Source organism: Corylus avellana, chromosome ca2, assembly GCF_901000735.1.
Source record: "Corylus avellana chromosome ca2, CavTom2PMs-1.0".
Classification (NCBI taxonomy): domain Eukaryota; kingdom Viridiplantae; phylum Streptophyta; class Magnoliopsida; order Fagales; family Betulaceae; genus Corylus; species Corylus avellana.
Window position 1 is genome coordinate 34,813,359 of NC_081542.1, and position 13,315 is coordinate 34,826,673.

Here is a 13,315-nt window from a genome sequence, read left to right on the forward strand (position 1 = left end):
TTTTTCTCTTCACCTTTTCTTTAATTTTCTTCTTCCTCTAGAGAGGAGCTACATACCGTGCAAAGAAGAGGGAGATTGAGAGAGGAGAGAGAGAGTGTGTGGGGAAATAAATGAAGAGGGAAGAATAAAAAGAGGAAAAAAGTTGATGAAAAATTTTCAAAATCCCGCCCATGGCGCGTCTGTGCTGGGTGGGGCTCAAGGAAGTTTCCTGACGTGCCATGTGTCGCACGTCAGAAAACTACTCCGAAAAAAAAAAATCTACATAATTATATATCTATAATTATATGTTTATATATATATATATATATATATATATATATATATATATATATATAGTGTTCTGATATGGTACACCGCCACGTCAGAAAATATATAATTTTTTAATTTTTAAAATCTGAATTATTTTTCTGACGTTGCAATATTTAACACGTCAGAATTTTCTGACGTGGTAAAATTCACACATCAGAAAATTAATGACATGGCAACAAAACATGTACTGTAGCCACGTCTAAAAATGCTATTTTTTTTGTAGTGTAGCTATGAATGTTGATGTAAGCTCGATCTCCCGCTCGAAACATACACATATAAACCCATCTAATTCATTCGTACATATATATTATATAACTGAGCTATACCCATAGGCATGCATTCATTATTTTGGGTGAACACGGCTTATAAGCATATATAAGCAATAAAATATATAATGAAAGTCATTGTGTGCAGTCTAGTTGTAACGGTATACATATACTCTGTTCCATTTGGTCACATATGCATATTGATACATCCAGTACAAAAATCTCATATAAGGCATCGTAAAGCATCATATGCAATCTAGCTATAGACCGACGGTATACATATACTCTGTTCCATTTAGTTACATATGCATACTGATGCATCTAGCATGAAATTCCACTGAAATCATATTGTAAAACATTATCAAACATAATCACATATGCATAGGTTATAGTGAGGATCTCAAGACAAATGCAGTCATTTGGTGTGATAGTGATAGGGTTAACACTTAGGGACTCATTGCAAGATTTCGGAGGCCGTTTATCGTAATTAGTATTTTTAGATGACACAGCAGACTTAAAGTTTTGAGACATGTGTATATATATGGGGAAAATACAATTTATCCCCTCGAACTATTTACCTATTTGCACTTTTAACCCCAATGTTTAAAAAGTGATACTTTACTCCCTCAGAGTATCTGACATTAACACTTGACCTCCATGAAATACACTTTACCCCCCTGAAGTATTTTGAGTTGACACTTTATCCCCCCAAAACTTAGTTATTTCGGGGGGGTAAAGTGTCAACTCAAAATACTTCAAGGGGGTAAAGTGTCTTTCATGGGGTCAAGTGTCAATGTCAGATACTTTTGGGGGAGGGGAGGGGGGGGTAAAGTGTCACTTTTTAAACATTGGGGTTAAAAGTGCAAATTGGTGGATAGTTCAGGGAGGTAAAGTGTATTTTCCCCTATATATAGATTACGTACCTTGAATCTTGGGGTAACTTTACTGAAGACTCTTAAACTTCCATCCGATTTGACAAACCCCCCCTAAACTTCAAAATCTCTTAATTTAGTCAACTGAACTTTCAATTGCTCTCAAAATGGACCCCTCCGTCAATTTTAGCCATTAAAAATACAAAAAAGACCAAAATATCACTGATTTTTTTTTTTAAATAAAAAAAAAACGTTTTGGAAGTGGGAATTTTATACAAAAGTCAGGGGTATAAACATCATGTAACGTTTAAAATATGACGGAGGGGTTCAAATTGAGAGTAATTGAAAGTTCAGGAGACTAAATTGAGAGATTTTGAAGTTTAGGAGAGATTTGTTAAATCGGGTGGAAGTTTAGGGGTTTTCAGTGAAGTTACCCCTTGAATCTTTTATAACGATAATATGTACAATATAATCTAAGTTAATGTGATGAATCTTAGTAAACGCTCTAGTTGTAATGATTAATGTTGATAAAATAAACAAAATATCATATGTTTTCGCTGATTAATATTTTTTTTTTTGAGAACTAGAGATAAATTGGTCTTATTCTTTTGGGGAATTAAACAGGGAGGCGTATTGAAGAGTTAAAAGTTAAAATGATTGGATTTTTATCCTTGAGGCTTGAAGGAGGCCTCTACTTTTAAAGGGGTGAGTCACTATAAGTCAATTGGAATATTTTTGTATATCCATGTGGCATTTATGTATTGTAATAGACAATAGCTACTGGTATGTAATGATACTAAAAGTTAAGCTTATATGGTTATGTTTTTAGTAGAAGGTCAAGTTTTTAAAATTTGGGGTAAGTTTGTGATATCAAAAGCAAAGAAACGTTTTATGTTGTGATTGCTATTTTATGTTGTACTGTCACCTGAAAAATACATATATTTTTCACTTACAACTTGTATTATATTTTATGTGTTGTAGGAAGTAGCTCCAATTCAATATATAAAATTGTCATGTGTCTCATAAGAAGCACATATTTTAATAGCATATGAGAAACACATGCTTTTTTTAATCGAATTTCTCTCATTATTTTAATACTATTATAAAAACATGTGTTTCTCACACGCTTAAGGAACATATAACAATTTTATAGACTAAATTGGAAGAACTTCATTCAACCCAATTTGGAGAAAAACTCAGTCCATAAAGGAATATGGAAACCATATAATTATAGACAGATGCTAGTTTGGTGGTTCACATTGAAAAGTGTTAAATGTAACCTAAGATCTTATCAAATGTCTTCCTCATCATGGCCAAAGTAACCTAAGATGCTCATGACCTCCATTGGACACCACTTTATTATAATTTTTTCATGCATTGTTGGTCCATAGGAATATATAAGAATTTTAGAAATCTTTCGCAAATAGCTGCCGTATATTCTCCTAATTGTCTTTTAGTTCTTTTCACATTTCAGCATAATTAATTGACTACTAGACCATGGATAATTACAAGGGATATCTAATTGGATTTACAGGAGAAAATAAAAAGACTGATTTGACCCTGACTTCCTATAAAAGCATCGTTGCATCATGCCAAAAACATGAACATCAAGAGATGGGAGCTTGGTGCTCACATGATCATGAGAACCAAAGTGGAAACAAAGCGGAAATATCTGTCGTAGTAGCACAAGTGAAACTCCCGTATTGTAATAATAAACCAGTAATGAAAGAAGAGAGCACCAATTCTCTGGTAATATTTGTAAGAATTTGGGAGAATATTATCATATAAACATTAAATAAAAATACTAACATCTGGCCATGGTTGTTTAAGCACTTGAATTGAATAATCCAGACTTGAATGTTTGTTGGATTCACAATCCTAGAGCCAATCATATTTGCATTTGCAATCCTAAACCCTCACAATTTGTTTGGAGAGTGATAGATAAAGGTTTTTGGCCTATCTGTTTCTCACGTTAAAGTTGTAACTGATGGAGAATCACAGGTATATTTATAGGCCAAGACCCTTATCCAATTAACCTTATGTTGCTTCCTTCCATCAAGGAAGATAACTTTTAGTGAAATAACATAACCTTTCACATTTAGTAGTTATCTGTATATTAATTACCCAAGAGTTTTAGTTTAATAAAAACTCTATTCATATTATATGCCATATACATATAATATATGTGACATGTGTGATACCTTAGAAGATTTATTCTAACGTTCTCCCACTTGACGCACATGACACATCTTTAAAATCATTTGGGTAACTAAAACTGAATATGGTCATAATTAAAAACTACTCAAGCTTTAGTTTTATTTAGAGAGATACAATACATGAATCATGGCGGTTATGTTATTATATTAACATTTCCTTCCATGAATTACAATGTATTAATCTTTCTAAACAAAATTCTTTATATGGTATAATTCTTTATGAATAACTTCCAATAAGTCATTATGGGTCTAACTTTATTTATCCCAACGGATAAAACCAATATATGTGCACAAAAACTTTATAACAATAACTTTATGTCTACAGACCATTATTAGAGAGAAACTTAACACGAAATGAATTAATGAGTCTCATATACTCCACATGACTATATACTTCTTTACCGGTAAACTTTTAGTCATGGAATCCACAATCATTAATTCAATACTTAATAGACACTTCACGTCTCTTAATATTCTCTCTCATAGTGAGATACTTTATGTTGATATACTTACTTCTGCTTCTACTTTTCATTGTTCTTAGACAAGAATTATTGTATAAAATCTTTATGGGTTTCGCTATAAAATTGACAATCTTGAGACCTTTAATAAAAAGTCTCAACCATAATGCCTGTGAACTAAATTCATAGCATGCAATAAATTCTGCTTTCATAGTAGACGTATCAACTTTAGTTTGCATACTGCATCTCCAGGATATAGCCCCATAGCAATAAGAAAATATATCATGAAGTAGACTTTCTATTATCTACATATTCAGCAAAATTTGAATTTGAATAACCAACAACCTCTAAACGGTCAGTGTAGCTTTAGGTCAATCTGTAGATCTTGGTTTTCTTGCATATACCGCAAGACTTTTTGTGGCTCTCTATTAACCCAATAATCCTACTGCTAGTCCAATATCATGTTTAGAGCAGACCTCTGCATACACTAGATTGCCTACTATAGATTCATACAAAGGACTTTTAATCTGCTCTTGTTCCAATGCATTTTGGGATATTGATCTTTACTAAATTTATCTCCTTTAATAATAGGTGCTACTAAAGATTCATAGTTCCCTTTATTCTAAATCTCTCGAAAATTTTTTCAATGTAGGCCTTAAAAGACTGTCATAATATTCTTTAACTCATGTCTATGTGAATCTCTATGTAAATGACATAAGAGGTTTTGCCCAAATCTTTCATTTGAAAGTTTAGTGAGAGGAACTTTGTGTAGCAAACCTAAATCACTTTTTGCAAGCAAATACTATATACACGACTAAAAGAAAGTAACTTTACTCCCACTAACCTTAAGGTATAACACTGATTAACAAGGTTCTTAATAAAACTATATGAGGTAATAACCTTATAAAAGTTTATACACCATTGACAGGAGACCTATCTTAGCCCATAAATAGATTTCCTTAATTTGCAAGCTTTCTGACTTATATGTACCTACGATAATGTGCCCATGCACACTTTTGGAGGTTCCTAAGGTTTTTCTTGAAAGCTTTTCTATTAGGGTGTTGGCTGAAGCCTTTTAGGAACTCACTAAATGTTCCTTAACAAACTTTATAAAATCTTTGGCCTTAAAAGTATTCAGGAATAGATTCCCGATACATTTGGTAATATGAGATTTTTTGAACATCAAACTTAAGCAATTATATTACTCTCATTGTTCATGACTAATAATCTCATGTGGTGTACTTGACTCTGTGAGAGTGGGTGATTCGTCTACACATAACACCAAATTAAGTTCCAAACACCCTAAAGCAAAGCGCATTTTCTTTTTCAATTAGAAAATTATCACTAGAAAGTATTGGAACATAAAATACCATTAATTGAAGCAGAAGGAATGCATGCAATAACCAAGGCAAATAAGATATTTTAATGCTATGAAGTAACTTTATTTAAATCAACCAATGTTAATTTAATAGTAAATTCCAACCTACCTTTAGGCAAATGCTACATCACACATGAATTTACTAAATAACTTTATTAATAAGACTAGTAAATTTAAACATTAATAAATAAAAATTTCCTGTACCTGTGGGCATAAGAAAATTTTACTTTTAATGCCAAATTGATCATCTTATTCTAATTAAATCATAAAAATAATAACCTCTATGTTGGCAAAGTCATTAAATTTATGAGTTAATCACGACATAGATGTTTAATTCTTTTTTATGAAGTTCATGTAAAAAATCTTTATGTGATTATCATTATAAAATTAGGATGCTGTGGCTATTCCTAAAAATATTATAATAGTCACAACTTCAATAACATCTAATTGCCATATAGATGCCAAAATTCATCTTTGAAATTTTTACAAAAATTTCTTTACCTTATTATCATCATGACTTAGGATGCTGTGGCTATTCCCTTGTCACTTTGAATTCCACTACTTCATAATGGCACCATAAAACTTCAATCTTTATGTTGATCACAAAATATCCCATGGCATAATGCTTTAATAAATATTTATGCTCAAGATCCATATAAATAAGAATGAAGGTGCTACTTTCCAGAATAGAAAGAAACGTTATATATAGTCAAAACGTTTTCTGAACCAAAACAAATCGGTGGCTTGACGGCGGAACCCCTCTTTCCCCAGACTTGAACCGAGGTTTGAATCTCCTCACTACAAAAATGTGTCCTGTTTTTCTTTGCTCTTTGTGGCGCGTATATGCAAGTGGGCATGCATTCCGGTTCATCCCCTACCTTCAGCCGGGTCTACAAATCAAATCTGGGTCGGGTCTCACCCCATACGAGTCTAAAAACGGAATTTCTCATTTTTTTTTTATTCACCCCATACGGGTCTAAAAACGGATTTTCTTTTGGTTTTTTGGTTCAGAATCATTAAGACTACTGATTTATGGGTTTGGAAACATATGGGTATTCAAAAGTAATGAGAAGAAATCATCATTTTAAAGAAAATGGCATGGCCGAAAATTTTGTTACAAAGATTTCAAAATTGTTCAAAAAAATATTGTGTTTAACACAATCAAACCTCGTAACATTGATCTTTAAAACCACAAAAGAATCATTAAACATTAAACTTCAAAAGATTCGGCCAAACCATACCATTTTGAAACTTAACCCAAAACCAAAAAATCTCAAAACATTGAACATATAAACCTTCAATCACTCAAGAAATATTCAACAAATCCGTACTAAACAACATGGCATAGAAGTAGGCTCTGATACCACTTGTTGGGTCATATTTCGGTTGGGTTGGGCCCAGCACAAACCTACCGGCCCATTCCCCCACACTCGGTAATTTTTTACTATTCAAAGTAAACTCACGTTCGGCAGACTTAGGCTTATATGAATTATATTATCAACGCTCGGTTTTCAGGCTCGGTTTTCACCGAGCCTGAGGTAGATACCGAGCGTTACCCACAGGAAATAATAAACATATATGAATAAATACCCTATTTGATGTTCCCCGGTATATTGTTGACACGTGGACCCTCGGTAAAAGTCTACAGTGTTAGATGAACAGGTACAATCCAATGCCTATAAAAGGGGGGTCCCCTCCCACTATTTCGGTAACTCCTTTTTACCCTCAGCATTGAATACTTTACTTATCTTTTCTCTGATCCATAGTTTCCAAGTTCATTTTTCTCTTAAACACTGTGACTAACTTAGGCATCGGAGCTTTCTCTGGCCGGACAACGCCGGCAGCTTTGATCCCTTTTCTTTGTCTTTTATATCCAGTTTAACACTCGGTTATCAAGTATTGTGCTGGGACCTTTCCTACGTCATCATTCGGAAAACTGTTTCAACAGTTTAGTGCCGTCTGTGGGAACGGTTTTTATCTGTTCTTACTAATCTCAAATATTCCGATATGGCGAACACACCTCCACACCCTAACGCATCACCACACCTTATCCCAATCATCCAACCGGATGTACCCGGAACCTCAAATGATCCAAATCCCCAAACAGCCACTATGGTAGATTTCATGAAACGAATAGCCGAATCTGTTGAGGCCATGAGGAAGCAGGATGAAGAGATCGTCTCTAGGCTACCTCCTATAGAGGATTCGGTACAGAAAAGGAGACGAGAAGGGTCCATTAGGGAACCACCACCATCAGCTCGCCATCAATCAACCCAACAAGACGCTGGAAGTTCGATACAGGAAGTCCGCATACAATTCAAACCAAAGCAAACACTCACTGACGAGAACACACCAAGAGTTCACAACTTGGTGGTAAGTCACACCATGGCGAATCTAGCCACGCCAAAACCCACCATAGCCGCTCCCAGTGTAGCCATTCTCGTCATGCTCGCTCGTGTCTCGACAAGCCTGTGGAAGCTGCCATGCATAAGGACGTAAAAGATCTCCAGGAGAAGTTTGCAAAATGGCTTTCTTAATCGAAAATGGGGAAAATTGGTCCGCCACCGAGGATCTCATGCAACATACCAATTTGCCTTTTACTGATCGGGTGATGAGGTTTCCAATGCCCAGCAGTTTTAAGGTGCCTCGGATCGGCGAGTATGACAGAAGTGGAGATCCTTCCGATCACATGGAAAGCTTCCAAGCTCACATCATCCTTCATGAAACTCCTGACGAGATTGCTTGCCGAGCCTTCCCGTTAACTCTAAGGGGAGTTGCCAAAGAATGGTTTGGAAGTCTGAGTCCTAAATCTGTTGATAATTTTGATTATCTTGGGCAGCAGTTCTTAGGACAATTTCTTGCCGTTCGAAGGAGAAAGAAGAATCCAGCGTATCTATTGTCCTTAGTACAAGGAAAGAACGAGTCCTTGAAAGATTATTTGTTGCGGTTCAATCGGGAGAAGCTGGCAGTGGAGGGTACTAACGAGCAAACTGTTCTTTCAGCATTGATGCACGGTATACAGATTGAAGGGCCTTTAATGGCCGAGTTGTCCAAAAGGCCAAAAACAGGAACTTTACGACTGTTCAACAGCAAGGCAGAGGAGTTCATCAACCAGGAAGAGACTATCTCAGCGTTGCTGAAGTCTAAAGCTATTGAGAACAAACTGCCATTGATCCAGGTACGATTAAACCAAAGGTCTATGTCGAGAAGAAAAAGAAGGATCACCAGAATCCTAAAATTCTGGAAAGAAAGGTTGATCTACCTCCTCGGCCAAATCAGCATCAACAATATGTAGGATGGACACCCCTTAATGCAACTGTTTATAAGGTGTTCATGGAAGTTAAGAAGGATCCAAGCTTCCGATGGCCAGGAAGGATGAAGTCTCCTCCCCAGAACCATAATGCTCGGAAATTTTGTGAGTATCATAATGATCATGGGCATCAGACCGAGGATTGTATCAGTCTTAGGTTCGAGATTGAAAAATTTCTAAGGAATGGAAAGTTGCTGAATTTCTTGGCTGAAGAAAATGGCAAAGGGAAGAGCTCCCAGGATGGTCAGGGTCAGCATTCGGGATAGAATAATGATCAGTCACGCAATCAGAGGCAGAGACGTGAGGAACTGAGGGTTACGCAAAATCAGCAGCAGAGTCCCCAGAACGAAGCTATTATTGGAGAGATTTGTACCATCTTAGGAGGCCTCGCTAGTGGAGGAGAATCAAGCTCGGCAAGAAAGGCTTATGCCAATCAAGCGAGAATGGAGGAAATCCTTGTGCTTGAAACACCCTTCAAAGTCCAGAAACGAGAACTGAGTGTTCTAACATTTTTGGAGGAAGATGCGAAAGAAGTTTCGATGCCACATGATGATGCCTTGGTGATAACTTTGACGGTAGCTAACCATGTTGTTCACCGAGTGTTGGTGGATAATGGAAGTTCGGCTGATATCATTTATTGGACGGTTGTTCAACAATTAGGCATTAGCCAAGAGAAGTTAAAACCCTTCATGTCACCCTTGATAGGATTTGCAGGTGAGCGTGTCCAACCCATTGGGTTGATTGCTCTTCCAGTTACTGCGGGGACTGCTCCCAGGCAATCCACTATCATGGTGGATTTTTTGGTCATCGACCGACCATCAGCTTACAACATGATTATCAGTCGGCCAGCTTTGAATCAATTAAGAGCGGTTACTTCTACCTACCATTTGAAAGTGAAGTTCCCAACCATTGAGGGAGTTGGCGAAGTCAAGGGAGACCAAGTTGTTGCCAGAAGGTGTTATCATACATCTTTGAAGAAATGCCCAAAAATAGCACTTTTGACCATCGGTAATCTGGGAGACGAGCGGAAGATGCAGTTGAGAAAGGAGCCAGCCGAGCCATTAATTGACGTACCTATAGCTGAAGGAAAAGTTGTCAAGGTCGGTTCTCAACTAACTTCTGAGGTTAAAAAAATCCTTGTTCGGTTTCTCCAGCAAAACCTTGAAGTTTTTGCATGGTCTCCTGAGGACATGCCGGGGATTGATCCCAAGGATATTGTTCATCACTTGAACATTAATCCAGAAGTTAAGCCAGTGAAGCAGAAGCGAAGGAAATTTGCTCCCAACAGGAACATGGCAATTGCCGAGGAAGTGGACAAACTTCTAAAGGCTCAGTTTATTGAAGAGGCGCATTACCCTGATTGGTTGTCCAATGTAGTGATAGTTAAGAAGTCCTCTGGGAAGTGGAGGATGTGCGTAGATTTTACCGACCTTAACAAGGCCTGCCCAAAAGATAGCTTTCCGCTACCCCATATCAGCTCTTTGGTTGATGCAACAACAGGGTATGAGTTGTTGAGCTTCATGGATGCCTTTTCGAGCTATAATAAGATTTTCATGCATCCATTTGATCAGGAAAAAACAGCCTTCATCACCGACCGAGGCTTGTACTGCTACAAAGTCATGCCATTTGGTTTAAAAAATGCCGGTGCAACTTACCAAAGGTTGGTAAACAGGATGTTTCAAGAACAGATTGGGAAGAACATGGAGGTTTATGTTGATGACATACTGGTCAAAAGCAAGCTGCAGATAGACCATGTTACAGACTTGCAGGAGGCGTTCAAAACATTGAAGCGTTTTAAGATGAAATTGAACCCTACAAAGTGTGCATTCGAAGTCTCATCCGGGAAGTTCCTCTGTTATATGGTTTCCAGCCGAGGGATAGAGGCCAATCTAGAGAAGATCCAGGCAGTTTTGGACATGCAATCTCCAAAGAATATAAAGCAAGTTCAACAGTTGACGGGAAGAGTTGCAGCTTTAAATAGGTTCATTTCTCGGTCAACAGATAAGTGCCTTCCATTCTTTAAAATTTTGCGTAAAGCTTTCAAATGGTCTGAAGAATACGAGCAGGCATTCGAACAACTTAAGAAATACCTGGCCAGTCCACCTCTTCTCAGCCGAGCTATTCCTGGAGAAGTATTATATTTATACTTAGCCGTATCTTCAACTGCGGTCAGTACAACCCTGATTCGCGAGGAAGAGGGTGTTCAGAACCGGTCTACTTCATTAGCCGAGCATTGCATGGGGCCGAGGAAAGATACGTACAGATGGAGAAACTTGCTTTTTCCCTGGTAATTGCTTCCAGGAAGCTCCGACCATACTTCCAAGCTCATACGATCAATGTTTTGACCGAGTATCCATTAAAGAAAGTACTTCGAAAGTTGGACTTGTCTGGTCGATTGGTCAACTGGGCAATCGAAATTAGTGAATTCGACATTCACTTTATCTCTCGTAATGCTGTCAAAGGTCAGGCTTTAGCAGACTTTGTGGCGGAGTTCACTAACATCCAAGACCAAGAGGATTGGCCCAAGGAGAGAACATGGGTAATTTATGTAGATGGCTCATCCACCAAGAGAAATGGCGGAGCTGGGGTCGTGATTATCACACTGAATGGAAGAGAGTTGAAAAGCTCATTAAGGTTAGAATTCAAAACTACCAATAATGAGGCCGAGTATGAAGCCGTAATAGCTGGGCTCGGTTTAGCCCAAGAGTTGGAGGCAGAGTTTGTAGAGGTGCGGAGTGATTCTCAAGTTATAGTCGGCCACATTCGCGGTGAGTTTGAGGCTAAGGGCACCAAAATGAAACTCTACTTGTCCAAAATTCAAGGTATGCAAAAATCTTTCAAGAAGTGTTGCATTGTTAAAATCCCGAGGGAAGAGAACGAGAAGGCCGACCATCTGGCCCGTTTAGGTTCTTCAACCGAGTGTGAGGTGGGAGAATCCGACCAGATAATACAAATTCAGCAACAACCTTCCATCGCTGAGAAGATTTTTATTCTAACTATCGAAGTCATGCCTGCTTGGGCTGAAGAAATTGTTAGTTATCTCGAAAGGGGAATTATGCCGGGAGATAAGAGAAAGGCAGTACAGTTAAAGCGAAAGGCTGCTCGGTTCGCATTAGTCAATGAAGCCCTTGTTAAACGAGGTTTTATGTTACTGCTCCTTAAATGTGTTTCTAAAGAAGAGGGTGATTATGTCCTTCGAGAGATTCATGAAGGAATCTGTGGCAGTCACTCGGGATCCCGTATTTTAGCACACAAAGCAGTAAGAGCAGGATTCTTTTGGCAGAGCATGAACCAGGACTCTATAAATTTGCTCAAAACTTGTGACAGTTGCCAGCATTTTGCCAACGTTATCAAGTAGCCTCCTGAAGAACTTAGCTCGGTTTCCTCACCATGGCCATTTTCACAATGGGGGGTGGATATAGTAGGGCCATTACCTACAGTGAAAGGAGGAGTTCGGTTCGTTGTGGTTGCTGTTGACTATTTCACCAAGTGGGCAGAAGCTGAAGCTCTGGTGAATATTACTGCAAAAAAACATCGAGAAATTTCTTTGAAGAAATGTAATTTGTCGATATGGGATTCCACATGCTTTTATTACGGACAATGGTAAGCAGTTTGACTGTGAGTCCTTTCGGAATTGGTGTACCGGACTTCATGTTCGGAAATACTTTTCATCCCCGGGACATCCTCAGGCAAATGGACAAGTGGAAGCAACGAACAAAACAATATTCAAAATTCTGAAGAAGAAGCTCGGTCAGCACAAAGGAGAATGGGCGGAAGATCTTCCCGAAGTTCTATGGGCATACCGCACAACCAGAAGGACTCCAACTGAGGAAACTCCTTTCGCCTTAGCCTACGGAACCGAGGTTGTCATCCCTGCCGAGGTCAAATCTGGGAGTTTTCGAGTGGATGCATTCAACCCCAATTACAATGGCGAGGGTCTCAAGTTGCATTTGGATTTGCTACAAGAAAAACAAGATCAGGCCCAAGTCACAATGGAGGCATATTAGCAGAGAGTAGCTCGGTATTTGAACCGACGAGTAAAGCATCGTAGTTTCCAAGTTGGAGATTTAGTTTTGAAAAAAGTCACCCTGGCAACCAAAGATGCAACCGAGGGAAAACTCGCACCGAATTGGGAAGGACCATACCAGGTAATCAAATGCGGCAAAGCGGGAGCTTACCATTTTACAAACTCTGAAGGAAAACAACTCCAACGACCATGGAATGCTGAACATCTTAAGAAGTACTTTGTATAAAATTATAATTCTCAGAGCATCACTTTTGTTGTATTATTTTAAATCGATGCATATTAATGAAGGATCCTCTGAGATTATAATCATATAGAAATCTTAAGCATGTGTCAACCCATGTCTTTGGTTAATGTTCGGAGATTAAATTCAGATAAAAACAATCTTCAGAAAGATGTTTATAAACACTTTCTGAAAAACTTTAGTGAAAAATAGCCATAGAATTCTCGAGCATCACTCGATATGTTCTAACCAAGGCACT

The 13,315-nt window shown here is 37.8% G+C and overlaps 2 protein-coding genes across 2 annotated transcripts; both read left to right on the top strand.

The window, feature by feature from the left end:
- Positions 1-8,023: 8,023 nt before the first annotated feature.
- Positions 8,024-9,075, top strand: LOC132169648 (uncharacterized). Its single transcript, XM_059580648.1, has 2 exons — positions 8,024-8,677; positions 8,827-9,075. The coding sequence occupies exons 1-2, from the start codon at positions 8,024-8,026 to the stop codon at positions 9,073-9,075; spliced, it is 903 nt and encodes a 300-aa protein (XP_059436631.1).
- Positions 9,076-9,252: 177 nt separating this feature from the next.
- Positions 9,253-12,816, top strand: LOC132169649 (uncharacterized). The gene is made up of 4 exons (XM_059580649.1): positions 9,253-11,066; positions 11,111-12,068; positions 12,168-12,320; positions 12,421-12,816. Exons 1-4 carry the CDS (start codon positions 9,253-9,255, stop codon positions 12,814-12,816), a joined length of 3,321 nt encoding a protein of 1,106 aa, XP_059436632.1.
- Positions 12,817-13,315: the final 499 nt, after the last annotated feature.

Excerpts from the sequence above, each read along its gene's own strand:
- LOC132169648 (XM_059580648.1), top strand. The coding sequence starts at position 8,024 with ATGGCTTTCTTAATCGAAAATGGGGAAAATTGGTCCGCCACCGAGGAT. Across the intron at positions 8,678-8,826 it reads ACAAACTGCCATTGATCCAG|GTGTTCATGGAAGTTAAGAA; the intron begins GTACGATTAAAC and ends ACTGTTTATAAG.
- LOC132169649 (XM_059580649.1), top strand. The coding sequence starts at position 9,253 with ATGGAGGAAATCCTTGTGCTTGAAACACCCTTCAAAGTCCAGAAACGA. Across the intron at positions 12,069-12,167 it reads GTATTTTAGCACACAAAGCA|CCTCCTGAAGAACTTAGCTC; the intron begins GTAAGAGCAGGA and ends GTTATCAAGTAG. Across the intron at positions 12,321-12,420 it reads GGGCAGAAGCTGAAGCTCTG|TTTGACTGTGAGTCCTTTCG; the intron begins GTGAATATTACT and ends AATGGTAAGCAG.